This window comes from Syngnathoides biaculeatus, chromosome 16 (assembly GCF_019802595.1).
Source record: "Syngnathoides biaculeatus isolate LvHL_M chromosome 16, ASM1980259v1, whole genome shotgun sequence".
Lineage (NCBI taxonomy): Eukaryota > Metazoa > Chordata > Actinopteri > Syngnathiformes > Syngnathidae > Syngnathoides > Syngnathoides biaculeatus.
The window spans coordinates 7,255,483-7,282,037 of record NC_084655.1 but is presented as its reverse complement, the minus strand read 5'-3'; the positions used below and the strand labels follow the sequence as shown (position 1 = coordinate 7,282,037).

General features: G+C 40.8%; 2 protein-coding genes across 3 annotated transcripts in view; one reads left to right on the top strand and one right to left on the bottom strand.

The window, feature by feature from the left end:
• The first annotated feature begins 375 nt into the window (after positions 1–375).
• On the top strand, positions 376–13,801 carry LOC133514211 (nuclear distribution protein nudE homolog 1-A-like). Of its 2 annotated transcripts, none has more exons than XM_061845708.1 (9): positions 376–2,004; positions 2,823–2,996; positions 3,397–3,550; positions 8,877–9,025; positions 10,251–10,387; positions 11,124–11,342; positions 11,920–12,008; positions 12,216–12,334; positions 12,399–13,801. In XM_061845708.1, the coding sequence occupies exons 2-9, from the start codon at positions 2,905–2,907 to the stop codon at positions 12,445–12,447; spliced, it is 1,008 nt and encodes a 335-aa protein (XP_061701692.1). In that variant the 5' UTR covers positions 376–2,004; positions 2,823–2,904; the 3' UTR covers positions 12,448–13,801. The 2 variants fall into 2 exon arrangements, with proteins under 2 accessions (XP_061701692.1, XP_061701693.1); XM_061845709.1 differs by having other exon boundaries at positions 377–2,004; positions 2,911–2,996.
• A 62-nt stretch (positions 13,802–13,863) lies between these two features.
• LOC133514208 (myosin-11-like) overlaps positions 13,864–26,555 on the bottom strand; it is a 33,784-nt gene continuing 21,092 nt past the window's right edge. Inside the window, exons 26-44 of the mRNA XM_061845701.1 lie at positions 26,340–26,477; positions 26,152–26,275; positions 25,909–26,080; positions 24,873–25,085; positions 24,347–24,491; positions 24,061–24,267; positions 23,607–23,711; positions 23,301–23,453; positions 22,905–23,153; positions 22,083–22,295; positions 21,797–22,009; positions 21,430–21,591; positions 21,221–21,349; positions 19,470–19,558; positions 19,195–19,318; positions 18,835–19,043; positions 16,954–17,062; positions 16,699–16,871; positions 13,864–15,425 (exon numbers count right to left, since the gene is read on the bottom strand). Of these exons, the coding sequence (XP_061701685.1) occupies positions 15,158–15,425; positions 16,699–16,871; positions 16,954–17,062; positions 18,835–19,043; positions 19,195–19,318; positions 19,470–19,558; positions 21,221–21,349; positions 21,430–21,591; positions 21,797–22,009; positions 22,083–22,295; positions 22,905–23,153; positions 23,301–23,453; positions 23,607–23,711; positions 24,061–24,267; positions 24,347–24,491; positions 24,873–25,085; positions 25,909–26,080; positions 26,152–26,275; positions 26,340–26,477 (3,195 nt within the window). The 3' untranslated portion in view covers positions 13,864–15,157. The remainder of the gene's footprint in view (positions 15,426–16,698; positions 16,872–16,953; positions 17,063–18,834; positions 19,044–19,194; positions 19,319–19,469; positions 19,559–21,220; positions 21,350–21,429; positions 21,592–21,796; positions 22,010–22,082; positions 22,296–22,904; positions 23,154–23,300; positions 23,454–23,606; positions 23,712–24,060; positions 24,268–24,346; positions 24,492–24,872; positions 25,086–25,908; positions 26,081–26,151; positions 26,276–26,339; positions 26,478–26,555) is intronic.

Genomic DNA, 26,555 nt, shown 5'->3' with positions numbered 1-26,555 from the left:
TTTTTAATGTCATGAAAAATAAGGGGTTTTGGAGATGTGAGGTTTACGACAACCGAGATATCAGGATAATATAGTCTCTATAATGTGGTGACTGAAAAAGATTACCCCTTGTAATCGCTCAACCTTCTCTCTTCAGCCAGATATTATACTATCCCAAGGTGGCAACAGGGAGGTTTCTAAGATTTTCCAATGTCAGGAAAAATAAACTCCACATTATGTGACAGTCATTACCTTTGATATCTGAGAGACAAAATCAAATCGATAAAAATCTTTATCTTGCCACTATTCTACTTCTATCAGGTTCTAGACTACCCCAGGTAATTAAGATTTGATGTAACATACACTTCTAGAATAAAAAAAAAAAACATTTTGTGAAATGTCCTCATTTTAGATTGACTTTAAAAACAATACCCTTTATCACTATATATACCTCCAATCCAAAAGTCCTTGCACTGGCTTCCAGTCAGCTTTAGAATAAAATTTAAAGTTCTGCTACTGGTCTATAAATCACAAAATGATTTAGGTCCTGAATACATGAAAGAAATGCTTACAGAATACAAACCCAGTAGAGCTCTGAGATTGACTGACTCAGGTCAAATAGTGGAGCGCAGAGTCCAAAGCAAACATGGTGAAGCAACATTGAGCTATTATGCTGGACGCAAATGGAATAAGTTGCCAACAGAGGTGAGGTCAGCCCCAAGTGTGGATGTTTTTAAATCCAGGTTGAAAACTCTTCTTTTTTCTCATGCTTTTTAGAATATATCCACTTTTTGATCACATTACTTGCACTGTCTGCAGTTTTAATTGTCTTTTTAAAAATAGTTTTTTGACATTTTTATTGTTTTTATCCCGTTTTAAATGTTTTATCTCTTTGTTTTCAAATGCCTTTAATCATGTAAAGCACATTGAGTTACCTCGTGTACAAAATGCACTTTACAAATAAATGTGCTTTGCTTTGGTTCTCTGGTACTCGACTCCCCAAGGATGCCACCCAGGAAGTGGAATCAACATTGGTAGAATGAGTGAGGGTATAAAGTGAGTCAGATGGCATCCAGGACAGAGTTGGTGTGTGAACCAACTTTATGTGAAGCGGCGGTAAATGCGTGTGGATTAACTAGGATCAGATCAATTGCTTTAATCCCTCTCAAAAGGACACAGTTGACCCGTGGTGACCCCTGACCATGCTAACGGGGAACGGCATCGTCCAATCAGAGGCCAGCAAGTGATCAGGCTTTTCAAATTGACCAAACTTCACATGATGATTAAATGGGTGGGTTCTGACTTTTAACACAACAGATGATGGCACAATGAACTTTACTTATTTATTTTTTTTGTCTTTACTTGTTGTACCTAGTGACAGAGCATCAAAGCACATTTACATTTTATATCAACCACCACGAAATTCTGTGTAGTCCTCAACGATTGCGTTTGCGATAGCCGTCGAAAGCATTGCGGACCCTCACTAATCCATCAAAAGGTCTAGACTGGGAAGATTATGCAGATACAACCTTTCTCGTATGGCTCAGCTCAGTGGTCAACTAGATTAAAAACTCACGCCCATTTAATTTGACTGGCACCTTTAACAGCTAATAGGAAGCGGAAAGGAGACTGGACACGTAAATTGTGATTGGTGAACGTTTCCGGACAATATGAATGGCAGCGTTTATTGTTCGCCGTTCCTATCCCACGGCAGCAACTTTTGTGACTCCCAGTTTGCGGTAAACTGTGATTAAAAACTTCTCGGAATAACACCCGGACGGTAAAATTGGTCGTCATTAAGAAAGTCCGTCAGCGGCGAATGAGACGATTGGGGTATTTGCTCGCCTTTTCAACGACAACTTTCTCCCCGGAGAGCTGCAGTGTCTTTAGATCAGCTGGGCTTTAAATGGTTAACTGGTTCCAGCACGGGCTGCTAACTTATTTGCATTAAAAAGCCGAGAGGAGATTCCGTTCACCCTCTTGTTCCTTGGATTCCAAATTTTGAGTTGCCTAACTCATCCAGAAGTAAGTCATTTTACTATTGTTTGCCTCTACAGATTGAAGTGACTACTACTTTTTGCATTTGTTTAGCATGTTTTGAGGTGGCTTTATTTGTTAAAACTTTGTATGACAGGTTCCTTTTATAAATAATAACAAGCGAGAACTTTAAATACTTGTAACACATCATATGAGCCACTTATTTTAATCTGTTTTGGCCCAAAGACGTTTGCTATTTCCTCGCTAATACAATAATTCATGTTGTTACTTTCAGTTTGATACTCGAAATTAAAAGATAATGTTCTGTGCAATGTAACCGAGCCTTAGAGTAATTTATGTCCGTTTTGTATTTATTACGCAAGGCGTTTTTTTCCTTTAAAGGTCTAATGAGAGTAAAATTGGCTAATTTCCAAACGGAGTTCGTTGGAGGCGTGACTGCACCCAACTGGGATCAATAAATGAGAGAGAGTCCCAAGAGCAATTTCTTTTCTTTTTACGTGATGCGTCGGGAATTTTGATTAGAGTGTATAAATGAGACTACAAGTGGTTATTTTCCAAACTAGCTTCGTTACCATTTTAACTGCACCCAACTATAATCATTGAAACACAGCTTTAGTTATTTCTCTTACTGGAATTGTATATGTAGTACACCAGGTGTTTTCATGAAAAACTAATTGAGACCAAAATTGGGTTATTGTTCAAACTGACAACTGACCTTGTTGTAAGTTTGACTGCACCTCTCTAAAAGCAATGTGTCTAATGCCAAATGTGAATGTCCTGGCAAGCCATTTCTGTGAACTTATCATGACACAAGTTGATTTTGTCATTGGAAAATCGAACCCAAGCTCAAATTGACTGGTTTCCAAATGGGCCTCCTTTCACGCCCAAACGTCTCGACTGTACCACCTTGGCCGTGTTTTGTTCGGGATGGAGATGGAGGATCCCGACACTCCAGATTTTGCATCTTTGAAGGAGGAAGTGCACTACTGGAAGGAGCAGGCTGCCAAGCACCGGCAGAGGTTAGTCTTTCATGTTAAATGCCCCTTTTCCTCAAGAATATTGACACCTTTGCGAGAAATGCCTCAAAGTGTTTTTGCAAATCTGAAATATTACTTGATTTTACTTTTACATTTGTGAAAGCTCGCATGGGCTCCTCAACCTTCACAGGAATTTAATTTTTTTCAGATGATCACACTTGATATTTTTGCTGGTCACACCACTTGGGGAAAAAAAAAAACTTATCTTGTGTGCTCACATTTGCATGTTGTGTGAGATCACCTGCTGGTTGCCACAGGATTGAAGTTGTGGAGTATAGAGAAACTGAGCAACATTGGGAGTCCTTTTTGAATTCGTTTATAGATATAATGCTCAGTTTATTGCGTAATGTCCAGGTATGCTCTCCTCTCTGTATGCTTTCAGTGCTGAGGAAGCCCAGGAAGAGCTGCAAGAGTTCCAGCAAATGAGTCACGACTACGAGGCAGAGCTGGAAGCAGAGCTCAAAGTGTATGAGACCAGGAACCGTGAGCTGCTAGCTGCTAACAACCGCTTGCGAATGGACCTCGAAAACTACAAGGTAACCATCCAACCAGTACATTTGTCACTTTTGAAAACTAATACTAGACTGAGCACCCATTTATCCCGAGGGGTATCTTCCAGAGGTGTAAAGACACGATATGGAGAGACCATGTTTATTTATTTATTTATTTTTTTAATTTACAGTTTTACCAATCACCACACTTAAATGTATAAAAAAAAAAATCCCAATAACCTGTTCACACTCCTGTTATAAAAATAAATGGGTATACAATCCTTTATGACAGAGATGAAAAGACTTGCGCGTACACACTTCTCCGCTCTCTTCTGTGCTTGAAGTATACAGTTGAATTTTATCGTAAAACTGGCACATAAAACAAAAACGAATCAAACACTGTATATTTAAACACCAAAATGTTCACCAAACCACATAAACAGTCACCAAGCTTGCGAAATGCAATACATGTCCCAGCATAAATTAACAAAGGCAGTCAATCACAAACCTTCAAACAACGGCTACTTTAACATCCAGAGTAGCAACGAATACAAACAGCACATACAACAATACTCAGTGGCATATACTCAATCTGCTCTGAGGGAACAGTGAGGATTACCGGAGATGAGTTTTGGACTGTCTATGTTTCACCTTCTTGCTGTTAATTATGCTTCATTTTTTTCCACTTGAACTCAGTTCTGCTGGGCCAGTAGTGGCACAATATGGCACTACACTGAAGGTACAAAACTTCAACCTCAAAGGGGAAATCCAGTGGTTAGCATTAATAATGTATCCAATAGGTTATGTCATATGTGCTCTATCTTGACAATGTGATGTTAAATCCTCTTTCATTTAATAGTGTTTTGAGAAGATTTTTATCAACAAATATGAATTTTCAGGGGCGCTGCCACTTTTCACGAGTCACATGACCTAGGTGCGTGGATGTCTACCGTGCCGCAACAAAGGCTCGATTACATGGGACACCATTTATGCCCAGCGCTGATTTCTCGTATTTATCCTCATCTGATGAAGAAATGGCAGTATCATTTGATCGAGAAGGTGGAGGAATACTTCCATACAGATTTGAACCTGTGGCTGTAAATAATGCCGCCGTGAGCTGAGCCGCTCGGCTGTAAATAATGTTGAATATTCGGATATTTTTTCGAGCGGAATGAGGTGGAGTCTGACAAGCTTGCTCTGCTGAGCGGCGGAGCTGTGACCTCGTTCCCCAGCCGTACGAGCTCCTGGCTCGGCAGGAAGCGAGCTCACCGCTCCACCACTCGGCGGAGGGAGCTCCCCGGCTGAGCGAGCTCACGTCTCCGCCGCTCTGTATGGAAGTATTCTTCCGTCTTCCCAATCAACCGATACTGCTATTTTTTCATCAGATGAGGATAAATCAGAGAAATCACCGCTGGGCATAATGGTGTCCCATGTAATCGAGTGTTTGGAACGGCACGTGTTTTATTGAAAGGATCGGTGCTGGTCGGCGCTCAGGAGACAAAGACGACACTCAACAAAAGACCAACATTCCCAAATGCTATTTCGCCTCAATAACTGGCATATTTATTTTGACCAAATGCAAGTTCTCAAAACAAAGTTGACATTGCGTGAAATCAATCATATGAGCCCCTTACCTATGCCGAGAAGGTGGAGAGCCAGTCACCCAGGTAGAGGTCCGCTTTGTCAACCAGCTGGGGTCCGTACGAAACCCGCAGCAGACTCTACCTGTTTGTACTCTGCATCTCTCTATTATACTTTTCAGTTGCGTGCGAGAGAAAGGACGGGTGGCCTACCCGTCCCACCTGGCGCCGCAACAATTGTTTCCTGATTTACTATTGACACCTAAGTGTGTCCTTCAGGCTCTGAGAAACATCTTACGCAGCCATAACTGTCAAGACGTCCCACAATAATGTTCGTCTTTGGTATGCATGTGAACAAGATAGTGAAACAGTCCAGACGTCTTGACCAGAAAAACAAGTGATGTGAAAAACAACTTGTATAACCATGGTTGCACAATACATTCGGGTATTCAACGGTTATGGGAAGCATCACTAATTAACACTCCTTTCAGCACGTAACATGTCACATATACCCAGGTAGGTCATGTGACTCATGAAAATGGCAGGGCCCCTGAAAATTTGTAATTGTCGATTTTAAAAATTCTTCTCAAAACGCTATTAAATGAGAGGATTTAATGTCACGTTGTCAAGATAGAGTACATATTACATGACCTATTGGATACATTCTTCATGAAAAGCACCGGACTTCCCCTTTAACCTGCGGTCAAGTTAATGTGAGAACTCTTTCACATAAATGCAATCAGTATTTTTTTTCTTTCTTTTATTTAATATTTATTTTGTACTGAAGTGTTTTTTCTCCACACATGACAAGATTTTAAAGTTAGCTGCGTCCTCCAGGCGGGAACGCCACGAGACCCAAGTGGGACATTCTTTGAGTTGTGGCATTTGTGCAAAGAACACATTCTGAACTTGAATGACTCTTTTGTTCATCAGATATTTAGCTGAGGAAAAAGTGGTATTTTGTAGAACACTCACTCAAAACATTGGGGACATCAATTTGTATTGGAGCTCTTGAGAGGGTGTATGTAACAAAGTATCCAGTTCATTCGTCATTTTTCATTTTACAAGGCATTTTGGCTGCTAGAAGGCATTTCTTTCTTTTTTTTGTTTTAACATTTTTTGATTGCTTCAGTGTCTTAAAATAGTCTCAAGAGAGAAGAAAATGGCCCATTGATAATACAATTTTGAATGTCAAAACATTTTGGATCGTTAACATAGTCCTCCGGTTTTTATATTTCACTGCCTTTATGCTTATGGACAGAAGTTATTAGTAATGTGCTACATTTCCTTGTGGATACTGTAAATTGTACTTGTCACTGTAGTGTTAATGGAAGACGCTTTTGACTTGAAAATTTTTAAGAAGGGATGCTAAATAGTAATCATGATGCTTTTATTTTGATACATCAATTATTGCTTGCACAATCTGTATGTTTTGTTCTTTCTGAGTTTCACCAATTTAATGCAACTAGTAGTGATGTTTGACTCCATTAGACTTATCAAACTGAGCCAGACAGTCACATAACTGCAGAGCTGCAAGCAAAGTTTTCAAAATAATTTTTTTGCAAAACCTGGTTTAAAAACAAGAGATAAAAGATTGTGTAATGTCTGCTTTGTGAGCCAATTGTGAAACCCAAAGTTAATTCAAGACAATTTCTTGTGGCAGTGTTTGCCTTGATTTATATAAGATTACGTGTTACTTTTATTTGGAGTGATATTGTTAGACAATATATGAATTTAAACATTCCTGTATGATAATTTTTGTCTACATTGATGTTTTGATTAAAAAAAATAATAAATCATAAGCTACTCACCAGTTACTCAGTAATTTCACTTAATTCTGACCTACTCGAGTAGCGTAATTTCCGGCCTACAAGCCACAACCTTTTTCACACGCTTTCAACCCTGCGGTTTATTTCGCGCTAGTGTTAACACTGTGATAGCGTTTGCCCGGCGCCAGCTTTAAACTGTCTGTGTAATGAGGCTTATAACCAGGTGCGCTCTCTAGGCCGGGAATTACGGTAATTATTTGGAGCGTTGTGTTTAACTTGAGTCATGTAATTCAATTAGTGGCAACTTTTTGTAACTCTGGTTATGGATGAACAAAATGAAATTAGGTAAAGTTTGGGGACGTGCATAATCAAAGGTTAGTTTCGTCTTTCATTTTCCTATCTTTGTTTTCCTCACCTGGGTGACCCCTGACAGGGAAAAGCCAAAAGTCACTTCCTCTCCTATTTGTGCACTATTCGGTACCCTTTGTTCCTTTCAAAGCAATCAGCAAAATTCCCCTCCCACCTTTTTTTTTTTTTTTTTTTTTAAACTGTTTTCAAGGATGCCTCGCACCGGAAAAGAACTGATAAGCTTATGTGTCGCACTTAATGTCACACTGACTGCAGCGCCGTCGGCCACTTATGTTCTTCCATATGACTCGTGCCCTTATGTCATACCATGAATAACGTTGTATAATTAATAGGCTTGACATGATCAGGATTTTTTGGGCTGATCACCAGTTTAAAAAAAATAAGTGATCACTGATACCATCACAAGATGGAGCAGTGAGTCAATTTAAATGACTTATTCACTTACTGTATATACTTGTGTACTTAATTGCTCAAATATTTACAATAAATGTCTTTGTTCATCCATTCGTGCCAGTCAAAGTGATGGTCTTCTTTTAGATGACAGTGAGTACATTCAGCAATTAATGTATCTACTTTTTTGTGACATTTTTTGTTGGTGTATACTGTAAATAGTAACCAAGAAGTTTTGTGTTCAGAGAGCCAGCAAAGCGAGTTGATGATCCGTGTTATTACTATACTGACCATTGAGAAAACAAAAAAATAATGTTCAAGCGTTTGAGCCAAAACACATGAGCAGAATTCGACGTGTTTGGAGGAGTGTGGTGTTGACGACGAACATTAACAGTACCATTATATGGACCGCGGAGATTTGATGATTTTCTGAGTGGGTTTAGATGTAGAGAATATATAGCAGGTGGACAGACTTTTTTTTTTTTTTTCCACACAAAGTTGTACTTTTCAAGCACAAAAGCTTCTTGTGATCCAGCGGGGGTGGGGGATGGTCTGTTGCACGCGCGGATCACCATAAATAGTAACTGGGAAGTGTTACACATATATATCCATCCATTCATTTTCTTCACCGCACGATAGTCGAAGGTGTGCTGGAGCCTATACCAGCTGTCAACGGGGAGGAGGCAGGTTACAGACACGGGGAGAACATGCAAACTCCACATACAGCGGTCCGGGATTGAACAGCTGTGCCACCCTCATAACCTATGTTGTTGCTTTACCATACCAGCACGAGCGGCTAATAACCAGTAATGATTCAATGCGTGCAAATTTCCCCGCTGATAAATGAGCCTCAACTGTGACAGCCACAGCTATATCCTGTCAGGTTGAACCCGCGGGAGGGTAAAGAAAGACAAATTTGGGCGTGTTTTCTCAGTTTTGGTGCAGAACAAGTTGGAATCTTGGCTTAGCTAGAACGAATGGTCTGTAATCAAGCATATTTCTTTCGGTTTGGCTCTGAAAGCTGGCACAGATCCAGATTTTGGTTGAATTTCAAATATCTTCTTTATTTTCAATTTTTTTTTTCCAATTTATATCCAAAATATATGTAATTATATTACTTCACATTGGAGGGTTGATTGTACATATGAATTTTGGGGAGAGCCTTCCTTTAAGTTTTGAATTTGATTTGTGATTCCGTGTAGTCCAACATGAAATATGACTTCTCCTGGACCTTTTTGCCATTTTAAACCCTTCCACCCAAAGGAGAAGTACGGCACACAGCACTCGGAGGCGTGTCGTCAGATGTCTACGCTGGAGGGTGAGCTGGCTGAAGCGACGTTTATTCGAGACCACCTACACAAGTACATCAGGGAGCTGGAACAGGCAAATGATGACCTGGAGAGAGCCAAGAGGTGAGAAAGCAAGCTTAAATCTTTTAGAAGGTATTAACGTGGATTGGGGGCTGTTTTTTTTTTTTTTTGGCTTTTTTTTTTTTTTTTTTTTTTTAAATAAATGTTTTGTGTGAAAAACTGTTCATAGAATTTGGGGGTTTGAAGTTGAGCTGGTAGAATTTACTGGACTCTAAAGTTCAGAGCTCCTTTCAAGAAACTTTTTCACAGTGAAACATTTCAAGAGCCACGTTTCAACGCACCTACTTGAAATGTAGATTTTTCCGCACCCACACTTTAGCCAATAAAAGGTCTTGGCACCCACAGTTTTAGTCACACCCATGGGAAATCTTGATGCTTTTTCTGGTGAAAGCTTTCTGAACCCATTAGTTTTCTCAGTCATAGGTTTAACATGCAATTTTTGTTGCACCAGTGTTAAATGTTGATATTTTGACAGCTGCACTTTTTCCGGTGAAAAGTATGAAGACCCACGGGCTTTGTTGCACCCAAAATCATCATCCGCACTTTTCTCAAAATTGTTTATTCCTCCATTTAATTCTTTCCCTGTAATGACTTTCTTTTGGCTTCTGATTGGCTGAAAAAGGCCACTGCAGTACAGGGAGTAGTCGGGTTACACATGAGTTCCGTTCCTATACTGGTAATGTAACTCGAATTTCACCATTAAAGTCAAAATACTAAAAAATCATATACATTGAAATAAGTAAGTAAGTAGCCTCTCCATCTCAAGTATCATAGAACATTGTTTTATGATCAGTGTATCAGACATAGGAACGGAACCCTTCACATGCGCTAAAATACAAGATTTGTCTTTCATAGACCGTGGTGGTCAACCGACTGAAGCCTAGCACTTTAGCGATGTTCGTTTTTGTCTCTCTTTACTCTGCCCCTTTTATGATCTTGAGCTTCGTTTCAATGGTAATTGATTTTTTTTTTTTTTTTTTTTGGGGTGCAGAAGCATTGCTAAAAGACACAGCTTTCTTCTTTGGGGCCATAATGTTTAAAGAGGAGAGCGAAGATACACCCGGCGCACGATCACTATGCACATTAGCCAAACAAAATGGCAGACGGGTCGGGTGTTGTAAAGTCTAAACGTTTTAGGTCAGGACAGTTTTAGCCCAAGGACTCCCTGTAGAAGCTCCATGTAATTGACTAATGGGAAAGTACCACTGTCAATGTCATACCTCAGTGTTGAGAATTTAGTGTTTTCAGTTTTGTTGCTGTGTTTCAGGGCCACTATCATGTCTCTAGAAGACTTTGAGCTGCGCATGAATCAGGCCATCGAGAGGAACGCATTCCTGGAGAGCGAGCTGGACGACAAGGAGAACCTTCTGGAGTCTGTGCAGAGGTTAAAGGATGAAGCCAGAGGTCAGCTGACTCATTCATTGATTTGGTTTTGTCCACTGTCAATGTGAGGAGTTGTTCACTAAATAGTCAATGACTTCAACCTTTTAAAAGTAATTTAAACCCTTCTTAAAAATGATGAACATGATTTTTAAAGTTTAAGATTGTTTCAACCTTAAAACAATTTAAACATAAGATTAAAATAATCAAACATGATTTGAATGTAAATTTGTTGATTGCATTTAAACCATAAACTGTTAACTTTTAATTATTTTTTTTTTTTAGAATAGTCAATTTTTCATGACTGAATTAAAATTAGACCAAATGAAAATGTTTCTCTACAAAAAATACATATTTACTGAGAATATACAATTTTAAGTAAAAATGCATCTTTTTTCTACAAAAAAACTTGTCATATTGAATACAAATGAGGGGGGGGGAAAAAATCACGCTGAATTAAAAAAAAAAAAAAGTCCTGTAGAACAAAAGGTGCAATATTAAGGAGCGAATAAAGGCTTTTTCTTTAAATATGGCAGGTTTTTTCTTTTTTTTTTAGAATAAGGCGTGGTTCAAGAATTGTCAATTTCTTTTCAAGAAGGTAAAAAAATCCTCCTTTTTTTGTTTTTTTTATTCTATATGTCACAAGATTGTAATTTTTTTTTTGTGTGCAAAAATCACCTATTTTGGGAGGGAAAATGGTGTCATGTTATAACAAATAATAATGCTTTGAATAATTTTCTGACGACTGATTGTTTTGCAGACCTACGCCAGGAGCTGGCCGTGCAGCAGAAGCAGCAGACGCACATGACCAACACATCCACAGAGCCTTCCTCATTGTTGTCTTCATCGTCATCATCTTCGGCCCCCATGTCAGCCCCCTTCCCCTCGCCGCCCCTCACACCCCCAGACAAAAAGGCTGAAGACAAAATGTCCGCTGACGCTCATATCAGAGCGCCCAAAACACCGTCCCTCAACACGGGTCAGTCAAAAACATCGCTAAGCCCTTGATGCATGTCAATTAAAAAACATGTTAACTATGAGTTAAACTTAAATGAAACGGGCTTTGAATTGATTTTAATTTATGTTTGAAGGGGAAATATTTTAACTTTAATAAATGTTAAACAAATCAAATTATTGAAACCGCGGTCAAATTTTTCCACACGATTAAATGGTTAAAAATTATTCAACCCATGTTTAACATTTTAACCTTAAACATGTCTTAAACCCAGTTAAATGACTGTGACTTAAACCTATTGAAATTGAATATAAAAAGAATTCAAATGATATTTATATATAGTTAAATTTCCAATTTTAACTATTTGAGCCTTGACCAACTTCAAAATGATTTCAAGCATAATGAAAAATTTATTGGAACCTTAATAATGATTTAAGGTTGAAATGTTGATTAGACATTTCAACTGTCATTAAATGTTTTACATTATTTGAACTCTAATGAAATGTTAATTAGAAACTTTAACTAAACATTGATTTCAAATTTAATTAAATTGTGATTCTAAAGGTTTTGAATTTGGTGTGTAATTTGTTTTTGACAACAGGTGACAGTGGCGTGTCGGTGAGTCCGCTGACGACGCCCGCCAGGATTTCTGCACTCAACATTGTCGGCGAGCTGCTCAGGAAAGTCGGGGTGAGAAGTTTACCCTATTGCTTGATTGTAGTTAGCATTGTTGTCTCGCAGTCAAAAGGTTCAAGGTTTGACTCTGGGATCTAAAACAAATGTTAAACCCGGCCTCCTTGGCCAAGATCATTGTAGGAACTTACAGGATTGCTTATGATAAACAGGAACTTAACAAATCCTTTCCAACATGACATAGGAAGTGTTATGTTCTCATAGAATCTAGAATCTAAACTGGCCTTGTGCCGTGAGTACGTCCACGAGCAGCCGGCAGCCCACAGGCTCCCGGCCGAGAACCTCTCCGACTCGGTACCTGCCAACGGAGTCTACCACAAAGGGTAAGGCGGCCGATCTCGTCGCTGGGATGATTGCGTTCTCATCAGTTGTGATTGGCTTGTGCAGGCTAGTCAAGAGGTTGGACTTCGGAACGGGAGCCAAACTACTGCTGTGAGAATGGGAGATGGGATTTCAAACCTCTGGGCCTTTTCCTGCTGTGGCCACCAATGTGAGAAAGAATAGATCTCCCCTCGGCACTTGCACTTAACTCGCTGACTTTTTTTTTTTTTTTGGTCCAACACTGGGTTTTTTTTCTGTTGTGACAGACTATAGGAAAAGTGACATTTTTGTTGGTCACGTCAAAAATGGTTTTGTGTGAAGATGAGCATTGCAGCCACACTTAGGGGAAAAAAATGGAGATTTAAGTCATGTTTTTTTTCCCAGATCCTCCTATCCACCCTCTCTTATTGTGGAGGAAATAAGATTGAAAGGTATTTAGGGAAAATAAAAAATGACATTTCAGGAATAAATGGTGTCTCTATCTAGAATGAACTTGCCAAAATAAAATACATGAATGAAGCCGTTACAATAGCCAGATCCCATCCCTCCAACAATAAATTGCACCTTTTCTCTGAAGAATCTCAATCCACACATTTACAAGGATAAAGACAGACTTTTGTCTTAATTAACTTTCAGGACATTACAAAGAATAGCAATGATGTTATTTTATAACGAAGACAGTGTCTTGGGTAGAAGTAAAAAAAAAAAAAAAAAAAAAAAATTAAAATGAATATTTAGAAATAGCACTTTTATTTTTTCAGACAATTATATGGTTTTCAGGGGGAAAAGTAGTGATATAAGTACTTTTTAAAGACAATTTTATGCTCATATTTTTCAAATATGGGCACAAAAATGTTTTTTTTGCCAGAATGATGCCATTTTCTTTCTTAGAGAAATTATTTTTCCATACATTTTTTTTTTCTTTTCATAAAAATGCATTGTTACAATAATAAAAGCAGTTTTTTCAAAAATATGTTAGAAAAAGCTGTATCACAGGATGCAGTTATTTCTTTAAAGAACTTACTGTTTTTACACCCCCCCCAAAAGTCATATGACTAGATTTTTTTTTTTTTTTTGACCCCAAGAAATTGTGCTAATTTACAACAGATTTTTTTTTTCCCCCTTAAGATTTTTCTGATTTCTTCAGGACCAAAAGTGAAGTTATCCTGTATTTTCTTTTCAGTGTGGTCCTAATGCTCTATGATTTTCAACTTTAAAACTAGAAAAAAAGCACTTTTTTCAGTCCTGTTGCCTCCAACACTGTGTGGCCATTTTGTGGTACTGCGCTTAGAATTGCCGTCCTTCATAGTATCACTAAATCATGTTTTTTCGGAAACATCATGAAGTTGTTCATGTTATTGTAGGAAATGTTGACGCTCTTTGAGCCTGTTTTAAATTTATAGGTTTGCTTTACCAACTCTGCACTCTTTATACTTTCAATAAATTTGTTTTTCTACTCGTTTTTCTAATTTGCCTGCTTGTCTGTTTTTTGAAGCCCTTTCACAAAATAAAACACAAACGCAGATACAAGTTGAGAAGGGTTCAAAAGCATTTTAAAGGTTTTATTCAAAACATTACAATAATTCTCATGCGTTTGGCAAGTGCATAACACAAATAACTCACAACAAAGTGTAAATATAGTCAACTAATTTTTTTTATAGCTGATTTAGGGCAATTTTGATATCTCTGTAATATCACATTGGTTTTGTTCAATCAGGTCAACTTTGAGCTTTGGCCAAATTTTTGTTTACAGGTGTTTTAGCTTTAGAGAATCAAACTAATTCATGTTCTGGATTTTGAAAAAAGTTCAGGGACTAAATTTTGTTTACTATTCAGTTTTGAGTAAGTAAATTTTGAAACATTTGGTTGATAAACTATTAGCAACTTGGCTGAATAAAAGTGTAGGGGGTCTCAGCTTTAGAGAATCAAACTAATTCATGTTCTGGATTTTGAAAAAAGTTCAGGGACTAAATTTTGTTTACTATTCAGTTTGGAGTAAGTAAATTTTGAAACATTTGGTTGATAAACTATTAGCAACTTGGCTGAATAAAAGTGTAGGGGGTCTCATCTTCTGATTCAGCAATGCAAAATTGTCCTAAATCAGTTGAAAAAACAGGCAAATTACAAATAAAATAAATTTGTAACTAAGTGTAATAATCCAATAAATACTTTCAAATGTGTTCATAAGCACACGTGAGCAAGAATTAAGTGTTTTGGGGCAAAGGTTATATATTTTGAAGAATTACAACTGTTTGTCATTTCACAAATACTAGAATTTTCTGGTAAAATCCAACTTTTTATCAGTCATTTTGCACAAATTTTGCAATTTTGTGGTGTATTAACATACTGAGTCACTTTTTGTAGAAAAATCTGATATGTGTAGCTATATAGTACAGAATATTTTTAGGTTTAAAATTTGTAGGTCAAAATGCAATTTTTTCAATGGTCAACTGTGAGAGTTTGTGACCAAGCATTTTTATGACAATGCATAGTGTCTCATTTTTCTGTGGAAATATTGCAATGTAGCTGCCAACTATAACAATATTTTGGCAATTTTTCTGTGACTATGTAGTGTTTTTCAGATAAGGGCATTTGTGTGGCGAAGTAGACTATTAACATTTTGGGGGACATAGTACATTTTGTTGGTCAACTATTTAACTTTTGCAACCAAATATTCCAATTTTGTAGGTAAATATAACTTTTTTGTGACAGGTAAGTATGATTTCTTGTGTTGCTCGACATGTTGCACTATTTTCCCCTTTATTGTGAATGTTGCACAGGATGTTTAAGTGCATGCTGAAGCAACAGGTGGCGCTATAACTTGTTTACTCATCGCGGAGCTCCTCGAAAACCTCGGGCAGGGGGCTTTGTGCAGCGGGAGACGGCGATTGAGCTTTCTCCTCCTCCTCCTCGTCTTCCTCGGGGATCCCCACCGAATTCTCCACGATGGTGCTCCTGATTCGGCCAGCGCTTCCTCCCGTCAGCCCTCCGAAGCTCCTCATGGAACCTCCAGCAGGACTGAGGATTCCGCCGGCATGGCTGCCGGTGGTACTACGAGGGCTGGAGCTGCCGAAACTTGTCTCGCCGCCGCGCCTGTGGCAGGCAAACATGGCAAAGGAGGAAGAGGGTTTAGATCAGGGGTGCCAAACTCAGTTTTGTTGCGGGCTACACTGTAGTTATGGTTTCCCTCAAAAGGCTGTTATGTTTTCATCACCATTATTTTTACACATGAAATTTATGAACAAGCTTTGAAGTCAGAAATCATAGGTAATGGGGTTTTTCAACTGTTGTTCATGTTTGGTAAAACATAAATGCTTTCAATATCTCAATATTTTCTTTTATGATTTTGAACAATTTGAAATTTGAACAGTAATCATGGAATTTGACACTCATGATTTGGATTTGCGGCCACATAAAATCATGCCCTTAGGCCTTGTGTTTGACACTGGTTGTTCAGGTGAAGGAGAGTGATAAGCTGTAAGTTTGAACGCTGACACCCGGAGGACGTTCCTAGTGTCATTTAAACATTTTACTTTTCTAGAAAATACTGTGACTTCATAGCTTGTAAATGTATATCTTAAAATACTCAACAAAAAAATCTAAACGTATGTATAGTGTATTTAACTTTTTTTTTTCTTTCTAGAAATCTACAGTTTTTCTAGAAATTATAGATTTCCTATACTTCTCCCCCAAAATATACACCTAAAAATTTAATTTTAAAAAATTGAGCCTTCCCTTTTCATTTTTTTTTAAATGTATGAGATTTAGAGAATACTTTTATATAAAAATAGAGTAGATATACAACTATTATTTTTCTAAAGTCTATCCATCCATTTTGTTAGCCGCCTATCTTCACTAGGGCTGTCGTTGTGCTATTGCCTATCCCAGCTATCTTTGTGCCAGAAGCTGGGTGCACTCTGAACTGGCTGCCAGCCAATTGCAGGGCACATAGAAACAAACAGCCACTCACAGCGCCATTCACATCTATGGGGAATTTAGTGTCTTCAATTAACCTAGCTCACATGTTTTTGGGATGTGGGAAGAAACCAGAGTACCTGGAGAAAACCCACACAGACACAGCGAGACCATGCATGCTCCACACAGACGGGGCAGGATTGGAACTCCAGTCCTTAGAACTGTGAGGCCAACGCTCTACTAACCAGTTGTTGCACTGTGCCACCCCTACCAAATGTGCTTTTTTGGGAAAATCCAACCTTTCTACACTTTTTTGAAGATAAATTATGAAATATACCTCATTGTCCCGTACTATTACTTTTGGTCCGATTACTTTTTTTTCCTAAAAAAATACATGACTTATTAATACTTCGTTTTTTTCAGTGTGTCGCTTACTCCCCCCCTTTGTTACCTGAGTTTGCTCTTGAGTGCGGCAACCTCCCTGCCGAGGGCGTCATTGGCCTCTGCCGCCTCGTCCAGCTCCCTCTGCAACTTCCTGCGGGCAGCGGCCATCCGCTGAGCTTCCTCCTCTGCCTCCTCCAGTTGATGCTTCAGCTGCTTCACCCGTATGCTACTCTTTTCGGCCTGTGAGGACAAGAAACAACGACATCATCCTAATCATTTCATGAATGCCACAGATGTTGTTTTCAGAGCCTGCGAATGTCACCTGATCTTTGTACTGCTGGGCTTGTTTCCTCTCGTCCTCCATCTGGATGCTTAAGTCCTTCAATTTCTTCTCCTTCTGACGCAGGTTCTTGGCCGCGGCCTGACGTTCTCTACAGTCATCATCATCATACCATGTTCATGACTATTACTGCGACTGGGATAGCTATCACTTCAGAAGTGGAACAAATAGTATTTTGAAGTAATTGTAATGGCCGTGCATCACATCTTATTCTATCGGATTGTAATGGAAGTGAATGAGTCATACTCTATCAGGAGTGAATCATATTGTATCACATTGTGATACTGATGGAATCATCATAGGAATGAATCATACTATCCCATATTGTTATGGGAGTTCATTGAATCAGGAATCAACTTTATTGTGTCATGCCAAAGAGCGAATTAATCTTCAGTGAACTTATAATCGGAGGAAATAATACTGTCTTCTTTCTTCCTTCCCTTTCAGCTTGTCCCATTAGAGGTCGCTACAGTGGGACATCTTTTTCCATGTGCACCCATCTCCTGCATCCTCCTTTCTAACATCAACTCCACTCATGTCTTCCCTCACAACATCCATCAACTTTCTCTCTGGTCTTCCTCTCGCTCTTTTGCCTGGCAACTCCATCCTCAGCATCCTTCTACTAATATATTCACTCTCTCGCCTCTGTCCAAACCATTGAAGTTTCCAAAACATCCAACTGTGGCTGTCCCTCTAATGAGATTATTTCTAATCATTTGTCCAACCTGCTCACTCCTCGCGAGAACCTCAACATCTTCATTTCTGCCAACTCCAGTTCTGCTTCCTGTTGTCTCTTCAGTGCCACCATCTTGATCAGCAGCCGCCATTTGTTGTTGTTGCTTGGAGGCTGCTTTGCCATTGGGATTATCCTCACGGACGTCTGTCTGAGTGGCCCCGTAAAGACCCTGGTGCTTGGCGTCCTACCTGACCCCCGCTTTGGGTGGCCTTGATGGCCACCGGACTGACCGGGGTCAGGGTCTGTGCTCTCCTCTGGGCTCCCATCCGCCCATCCTGGCTTGGTATTTTGTTTTTTGTCATTTCTGGGATCCACGCCTTTGGAGGAGGTACTGTCAGCGGCGTGGTCATGCCACTGCCTTGTGCACACCTGCTCCTGGCAGCAACTCCTCACCTGCGCTTCATTGATGATTATTATGTCATGTGTGTCGTGTCCAGTTTGTTGTGTGTGTGAGTGAGATATCTCGTTACCACTTCCCAGCAATCTCACGTCTCATAGCCATAGGCTTGTATTCCATGTTCCATGTTTTTGCCTTGGCGTTATCTGACCCTCGTTTCACATTCTTTGAACCTTGCATTTCCATCCATTCATCCATTTTCATTGCTGCTTATCCTCACAAGGGTCGCAGGGAGTGCTGGAGCCTATCCCAGCTGTCAAAGGGCAGGAGGCAGGGTACATCCTGAACTGGTTGCCAGCCAATCGCAGGGCACATCTAGACAAACAACCACACTCACAATCACTCCTAGGGGCAATTTTGAGTGTCCAATTAATGTTGCATGTTTTTGGGATGTGGGAGGAAACCGGTGTGCCCGGAGAAAACCCACGCAAGCACGGGGAGAACATGCATACTCCACACAGGTGGGATTGAACCCTGGGACCTCGGAACTGTGAGGAAAACGGTTTACCAGCTGCGCCACCGTGCCGCCCCTGGCCTTTTGCCATGCATTTTTTGTGCTTTTGCCTTTTTGGACTGCGACCTGTGTACCGACCTCTGCCTGAATTAAACTACTCTTATAAATATACGTCCTTGCCTTGAAGTCCTGCATTTAGGTCCTACCCCGTGTCGTCTGCTCATGACAGTAAATACGCAAGAGCATGCACGCATCAGCGGCTTGTCTTCTTTTTACCTGTTCTCCACCTCCACCTGCTCCTCCATCTCCCTCAGTTTGTTCTCCAGGGCACCCACAGAGGATTTGAGCTTGGATCGGCCCTGGCCTTCCATCTCCTGAACATGGGCCTTCAACTCTCGGTTCTGCTTGTCCAGCTGCTGCCTGGCGGCCTCCTTGGCCTGGGAAGATGCTCGTTCTGTTGTCAGCTCGGCGCTAAGCTGCTCCACCTGCACCCAAAAGGTACAACTAGGGTTACACTTATAACTACGGAGCTACTATAAAAATCAAACTGAAAACGAAACTTGAATTAATCAACAAAAAACGATTCACTACCTAGCTGTAGGTAAAACTACGTGCAACTTGAGCCTATGAAGGTACCTGCTGCTGGCTCTTTCTCAGACGCTCGTTGAGGTTCATCATCTTGGTTTGCTCTTCCTCCAGTTCTTCTTCCAGATGGCTGATCTTGGCATCCAGGCGGCGCTTTTCATCAGACAGCATGGTCCTGAAATGAGTGTTGTGTGGGATATTGTGGAGAAATTTCAGGGTGAGTCTAAAATGCACCAAAACCTTTACAGGTGAACATAATTTGTCTCAACTTTGAATGCACGTCCAGCCCTTAAAGAAAAAGAGAATGGATGGGAGGATGTGCTCACTTTCCAGATGAGTTACTGGCAAGCTCCTCAGCCAGCTCATCTCTTTCCGCCTCCTTCTGCTTTCGAGCTCGCTCAGCCGCCGCAAGCATCTAAATAACGCAAGAATTCAAGTTAAAATGCTTGCTTTGACTTAGAGTTGCTAAATTTGACAATTTTTTAATCATTGAAATATTAATTAATAATTTGTTTTTTTGTCAAACAAGAAGAGGTGTTCCTGCTGTATTTATCAGAAGCTATGATAGTTAAGATGTACTGCTTCATTCATTTCCCTTTGAAAGACAAACTTTATTGTCCCTTATCATAATTCCCGGTAAAATGAATCATATTTGAAATAAAATGAATCATGTTGTGATTGTAATTAATTGTATTGTAGTGCATCATAATTGCAATGAATTGTGTCATATTGTCGCTGGAATTAACTATTATATCATAATGGGAATTAATTGTTTTGTATTCCGTTGAAATTTAATCATAACTGGAATTAATTGTGTCATATGATGATTGGAAGGATCATATTGCAATTGGATCGTATTATAATTGGAATAAATGGAATCATATAAGGCAGCACGGTGACCGAGTGGTTAGAGCATCTGCCTCACAGTTCACAGGTCTAACCGGTTGCTCCACCAGTCCGCCGAATGAATTATGTCATAATTATAATGAATTATATGTCATTGTAATTGTCAGTGAATCACACTGGAAATGGAATGAATCATACTGTATCATAATTAGATTGAAATGTATCTCATTGTGACTGGAATTAATCATGTATCTGGAACTGGAACTAATTGAATCATATCATAATTGTAATGAATAGTAGAGTAACTGGAATTAATTGTAATAAATCATAATTGGGCAGACCGGATGAAAGGTGGCAGAAACCAACGAGCTCCTGACAACAAAGGAAAAGTAAGGCGATAATTGAAACCCAATTTATACCAAGACACTAAATAAATTGCATTACATTGTAAGGAGACTATTCTGGAAGGGGACTCACGTATTTTCCCCTCAAACATTCATTAATTTAGTTTTGGAAACATTTAAAACCAGATTCAAATCAATAAAATGACACTCTACAAGGCCTCAACAAGGATGGAATCAGAGGAGTAAATGACATGTAGTATCAAGGATATTTTTCTCAAGTGCATCTACAGAAATGCAAAAAAAAAATAGGATCCAAGACTGAGCCCTTGGAGACACCAGAAGAAATGTGAAACAGTGGCTAATCTGCGTTCAAAGTGTTTACATTGCATTCTATTGGACATGTAATATGATACCATGGAAAGACCTGTACCATAACTGGAATCAATGGTATTATAACTGGAATGACTGATATTTTTAATTTAGTGCGGGCAGCATGGGATCAATTCCCCCTCAGTGATGGTAGTCTATATGTGCCCTGAGACTGACTGGGAACCAATTCAGGATATAGTCCGCCTTTCACCTGAAGTTAGCTGGGATAGGATCCGATGCTCCCTTGACCCTTGTGAGGATATGATATAACTAATATCGCATAGTATTTGGAACAAATCCTATTGTATCATCATGGGACTGAATCAAATCATGTTGTAACAAATAGTATGGAATAATATCATTATTGTGATGAATCCTGTTGTGTCCCGTGATAATTGTAACAAATTGGACAGGACAGCGTTATAGAGGAGATGACCAGCAGCGATGTGTCTGCATGACAAACGATGAGCAAAATATGGCATCGGCATCATGGATGGACAACATCATATCGGTTGTACCTCATTTAGCTGCAACAAGTCAGCCTCCATGACTTTGGATTTGCGCTCGGCCTCCCTGGCTGAGGTGAGGACCTCCTTTTGGGCAGCACGAGAGTCCTCCAGCTCCCGTTGGAGATCCTTCACCTGACCCTGAGGGTGGTCAAGACAGATACGATCAGTCGCGGTGGAAACAAGCGGAGGAACTTGATGGGAATGTTGGGTGTACTGGCCTGGATCTTGCGCAGCTGCTTTACCGCCTCATCGCGCCCCCTGTTGGTGGCCTCCAGCTGTTCCTCCATGTCCTTGAGTTCGCCTTCCAGCTTCTTCTTGCTGGCCGATGCCTGAGCACGCTGTTTCTTCTCCTCCTCTAGCTCAGACTCCATCTCACGCACCTGACCAAGGAGTGGAATATATAACCTTAGCTTCTGCTTACGTTAAGGTGGGCAGCATGGACGTGAAAACAAATATATGATTTTTTTTCCCCCACAAAAATATCATTCAGTTTTAATTAATTAATATTAGATTTTATTATATTGTTTTTTTATTTTTTTTTTAACACAAATATCCAGACAAGTAAACTCGAATGAATGGGCCCACCTGTTTAAGGAGCTGCTTCCTCTTCTCCTCTCCAGTCTCCTCGCGGGCCTGCAGGTCCCGATCATGCTGGGTTTTGAGGGCCTGGGCATTGACCTCCAGACGTAGCTTGGCATCCTCGGCCACTTGCAGCTCATCCTCCAGCTCCTCCATGTGGGCCTTCATCTCCTCCACCACGGCCTCAAGGCCACGCTTGGCTTTTTCCAGGTCATGCACCTGAAGGCAGAGAATTTCAGCGTTACTAAAACACTGTGTAGCTCTAGAAGACGGGAACCTTGTGGTGACTTACGCTCCGTCCCACATCATCCTTAGAACTAATAAGGTCCTCCATCTCTGCTCGGAGGCTTTTGTTGGACTTCTCCGCCTCCTCCAGAGCCTCCCGGCTTTCCTCCAGACCTCTGGACAGAGCCAAGACTTTGGTCTCCTTCTCCCTTGTTTCTGCCTCGGCTCGATCTCGCTCCTTAGCAAACTTGCAGGATATCGCTCGTTCCTCGGCCAGCATCTGAAAAGAATCACCAAGAGAGATCTTCAGTCAAATAATACAGGAAGGAACTTGGGTATGCAAGAGGGCAGAGGTAAGAGCGTGCTAGGTTATGGAGAGATGGGTGAAGGTGAGGAGAAAGATCTTGTATAGAAATTCTGTTTGACTGTTATCCAACAAAGGTTCTTGAGTAGTGGGGTGATGTGTTCCTAGGAGAGGCTCTTGTTTATGACACAGGCAGTGAAGTTCTGAATCAATGGGCCCAGATCTCACCGTCTTTAATGGATACCCAGGAAACCCTGCTGAAAAAAAAATCTAATTTTAGCAGTTTATACCAGTCTTCTTGTCCTTTGGTCACAACCCACACTTAGACTAGGGAGTGGTGGGATTGATCAACTTTTGAGTTGCCCAAAGTGAGAGCAAGAAGATACAGCTTGAACCTTGAGAAAGAGTGGCTAAAAGTACAGATAAAAGCAAGTGTATCAAGGATGATGGTCAGGAGTACATTGTCAAGTACTGGATGAACATTGTCAAGGGTCAAGAATCAGTTGGTCTTAGTGATTTTTAGCAAAGCTATGGCAAATTCAAAAGGTTCCACTTGATCTCCAAACCCACGTTGTCCAAGCCCACCTGATCAAACTTTTTCTGCTTCTTCTCCAAGTTTGAAACGAGTTGCCTCTGTCCCTCCAGCTCCATGAGGACGTCTTCCAGCTCCTGCTGCACTCGACTGCGGCTCTTGTCCAGCTTATCGTAGGCTGAGGCCTTCTCCTCATAGTCATTGCTGGCTGCTTCAAGGTCTCGGATAAGGCGCTTTTTACCTTCCTCCAGAAGCTCCACCGCACCCAGGGATTCGTCCAGCTTTTTCTTGCAGTCAGAGAGCTGACGGTAGACAGCAGACTTGGGACTAAGTTACATAATTGCATAATTGAAGTGATATTATTTTGCTAGCACGATTGCCACTTTGCACTTAGTATCTGTACATGGGGGAATGTTCTCTGCTGAGATGTTGAGCTTAAAGTTCCTAACCTGCATATTTAGGCTTGACACCTGCCTCTCCAAGACACGCTTGGCCTCGCTCTCCTCCTCTAGCTGCTCTGTCAAACAGATCCGGTCTTCCTCCATCTGTCGCAGACGTCCAGACATGTTCAGCTTCTGACGCGTCTCTTCAGACAGAAGCTCCTGTGGGGATCACAACAATCAACCATATTATATTGAAAGACAACCACAAACCGAGGAGCCTGTTAGTTTATGTGGGAGCTTTGTAGCTTTGAATGAAATCAACTAAAGCAATTTATTTTACACTGCCCCACATGTGACACGAGTGTTGTTTACCTGAGTGTCTTGGAGTTGTGAAGTCAGCCCGGAAACGTCCTTTGTCAGCTTGATGTTCTTTCCCTCTGCTTCGTTAAGAAGACTGCTCAAGTTGTCCAGCTCAACCTTCAAGACCCCAACACACAAGATGAAACTAAATGTATTTGAGGGCTTTAGTTTAATTTTGTTCACAATGTCCCAACTTAACCCTCTGTTGACCCATGTTGCATTTTTGCACATGGTACATTAGGGCCCCTCTTCCAGTTTACTGACTTGGCATTTGCCATTATTGACCAGTGTTGTACATTTTCAGAGAACCTGGAACCCTGCTTGGTTAACAGTGGGTTAACTGTAACAGGGGTTTATATGAATTTATACCAATGCTAAAGATTTTATGGGCAGGAGCATTATGATTTGGTCTCTAATTCACAGGAATACCGAGGGTTGACTGTATTTGGTGCCCATTTGGACGTACGGTCATCTTGGAGACTTTGTCCCCTAGTTCGTTCCTCTGCCTCTCACTCTCGTTGAAGCGAGCGTTGATATCGTTGAGCTGAGCATCCACCTTCTTCTTCTTGTGCTCAACATCCTGCTTAGCGGCAGCCAAGGAGTGCAAGTCAGCAGTCAGGTCTGAAGACTCTTTCTCCAGCGCCTGCTTGGCTTTCTCCAGACCTGCCCGGACCTGAAGGCAAGCCATTTCCCACCATTTATGAAGTGTACAAATGTCTTTATTTACCTGAACTATGGCGATCGGCATTTACTCTCTTGGCCTGTTCCAGCTGGTCTGAGAATTCCTCCACAACCTGGCCATGCTTCTGCCTCAGTTCTTGGATTTGGGCCTCATGACTGCGGCCCTCCTCCTCCATAGCTTTCTTTAACATTGCCACCTCCTGCTCGCGCTTTGCCCTGGTAAACACAAATAGCAGCAAGACAACTGAGCCAGCTCATGCCAGTGTACACCACTCTCATGGTTAAAATTATTTAGCCTACTTTATACTCAAGGATGCCCAAAAAAATGATTAAAAATAAATGACACTAGAGTAAAATCTGGGATAAAAAGGGGCTTATCAAAGAATACTGTAGATCCTAACCTAATCCCTTGGTTACAAACTGGACAAACCGAGTGTCCAAATCGGATATACAGCTGACTAATTCATAGCATACCAGCTCTTGTACATGTCTTTCTCTTGGGTATAATTTGATTTTAGTTCTGAATACACCTTGGAGCATGAACTGGTAGATCAAATAATGTTGCCACCTCTTCTACAACATAGAGCACAGACTGACCGTAGTTCCTGCTGTGCTGCGGTGGTGTCCAGGCTATCCTCCAGTTCTGAGCGCAGGGCATTAAGTTCCTCCCCAAGGTCCCGCCTTGCCGCTTCCACCTTGGCCCGGGCCCCCCTTTCAGCCTCCAGATCCTCCTGGACCTCAGACAGCAGGGTCTCCAGCTCCCGCACCTTCTTCACCGCCAGGCCCCGCTGATTGGTCTCCTCGTCCAAGCTGTGTAAGACCACATTTAAATTGGATATCCTGGTAAGATGAACTGGACTTCCTGCCTTCTTACCACAGGGATTCTCAATTTTTTTTAGTCATTGATGGTGTAGTGGTACACATGCCTGACTTGGGTGCGGGCAGCGCAGGATGAGTTTCCTGCTCAGTGATGGTGTTGATCTATGCGACTGACTGGTGACGAGCTCAAAGTATAGTCTTCCTTTTGCCCGAAGTTAGCTGGGATATGCTCCAGCACTCCCGCGACCCTTATGAGGATAAGCGGCTTGGAAAATCGATAGATGGATAGTTGAAATGTGAGAATGAATTGTGATAAATGCAAGGAAAATAAAGTAACATCTATAGAACAAGGATGTACTTTGTGTGGATGAATTAAGAATAATGTATTTCTTTAGATAAAGTTACAAAAGGTTTGATAGTTAAAAAATGAATGTAAAAAAATACAACTTTATTCTCGTCAAGTTGCATATAATGAATAGTGAAAATCAACGCGTAATGGGCACACCACCTAAATTGACTATGTCCATTTTCCAAGTTGCTTATCCTCACAAGGGTCATGGCAGAGCCAGTGCCTATCCCAGCTACCATTGGGGGAATGGAAGATGAGACCCTAAACTGGTCACCAGTCAGTTGCAGGGCTGATATTGACACCACCACTGAGCGGGAATTGATTCCACACAGCACGCACCAAAGTTAGGTGTGCGTACCGCTACACCATCAGTGCCCACCTAAAATGTGATAATTGCTTTCACTATAGATTTGGCGGACTTCCCATCTGTCTTTTATACCCCAGTTTGAAAAGCATGTGTTTTACCGAGCCTGTGTGGCCTGCAGCTCATCTTCCTTGGCGGCAAGCTGCGCTCGAAGCTCGGCTAGTTGTGCCTGGAGATCAGCCAGCTGCTCGTGGAGTTCGGCCAGCTCAGCCTCCAACTTCCTCTTGGCCTTCTCCATGTCCAGGCGACCCTTCTCCTCCTTCTTGTAACGCACTAGACACGAAAGAGGAAGGAGAAATTTGAACACAGCCGTTGGAGAAGAATATTCGGTTCAGGTGATTTACCCTCCAAGTCGGATATCATTGACTCATGCTTGGCCTTCAGCTTGGTTAGGTTCTTAGACTTTTCTTCCTCCTCAGCAAGGTTGGAGTTTAAATCCACCATCCTCTCCTCCAGCAGCTTTCGCTCCTGGAAAGATTCAGTTTTTTTTTAAAAAATGTACCTAACAATGATAAGACAAAATGCCTTATACCTTTTGTAGTTTATTATTCTGGTCCTCCATCAGGAGGACGTCCTCCTCCAGTTTCTTCACCTTTCCCTCCACAGCAACCTTCTCCAGCTGGAGTTTCTGACGGGCGTCTTCTTCTTCCACCAAGTGGGCCTCCATATTCTGCATTTAAAAAAAAAAAATTGAAAACCTAAAATTATTTTTTTAGAAGTTGCACACCACCCAATTCAAATCATCAAT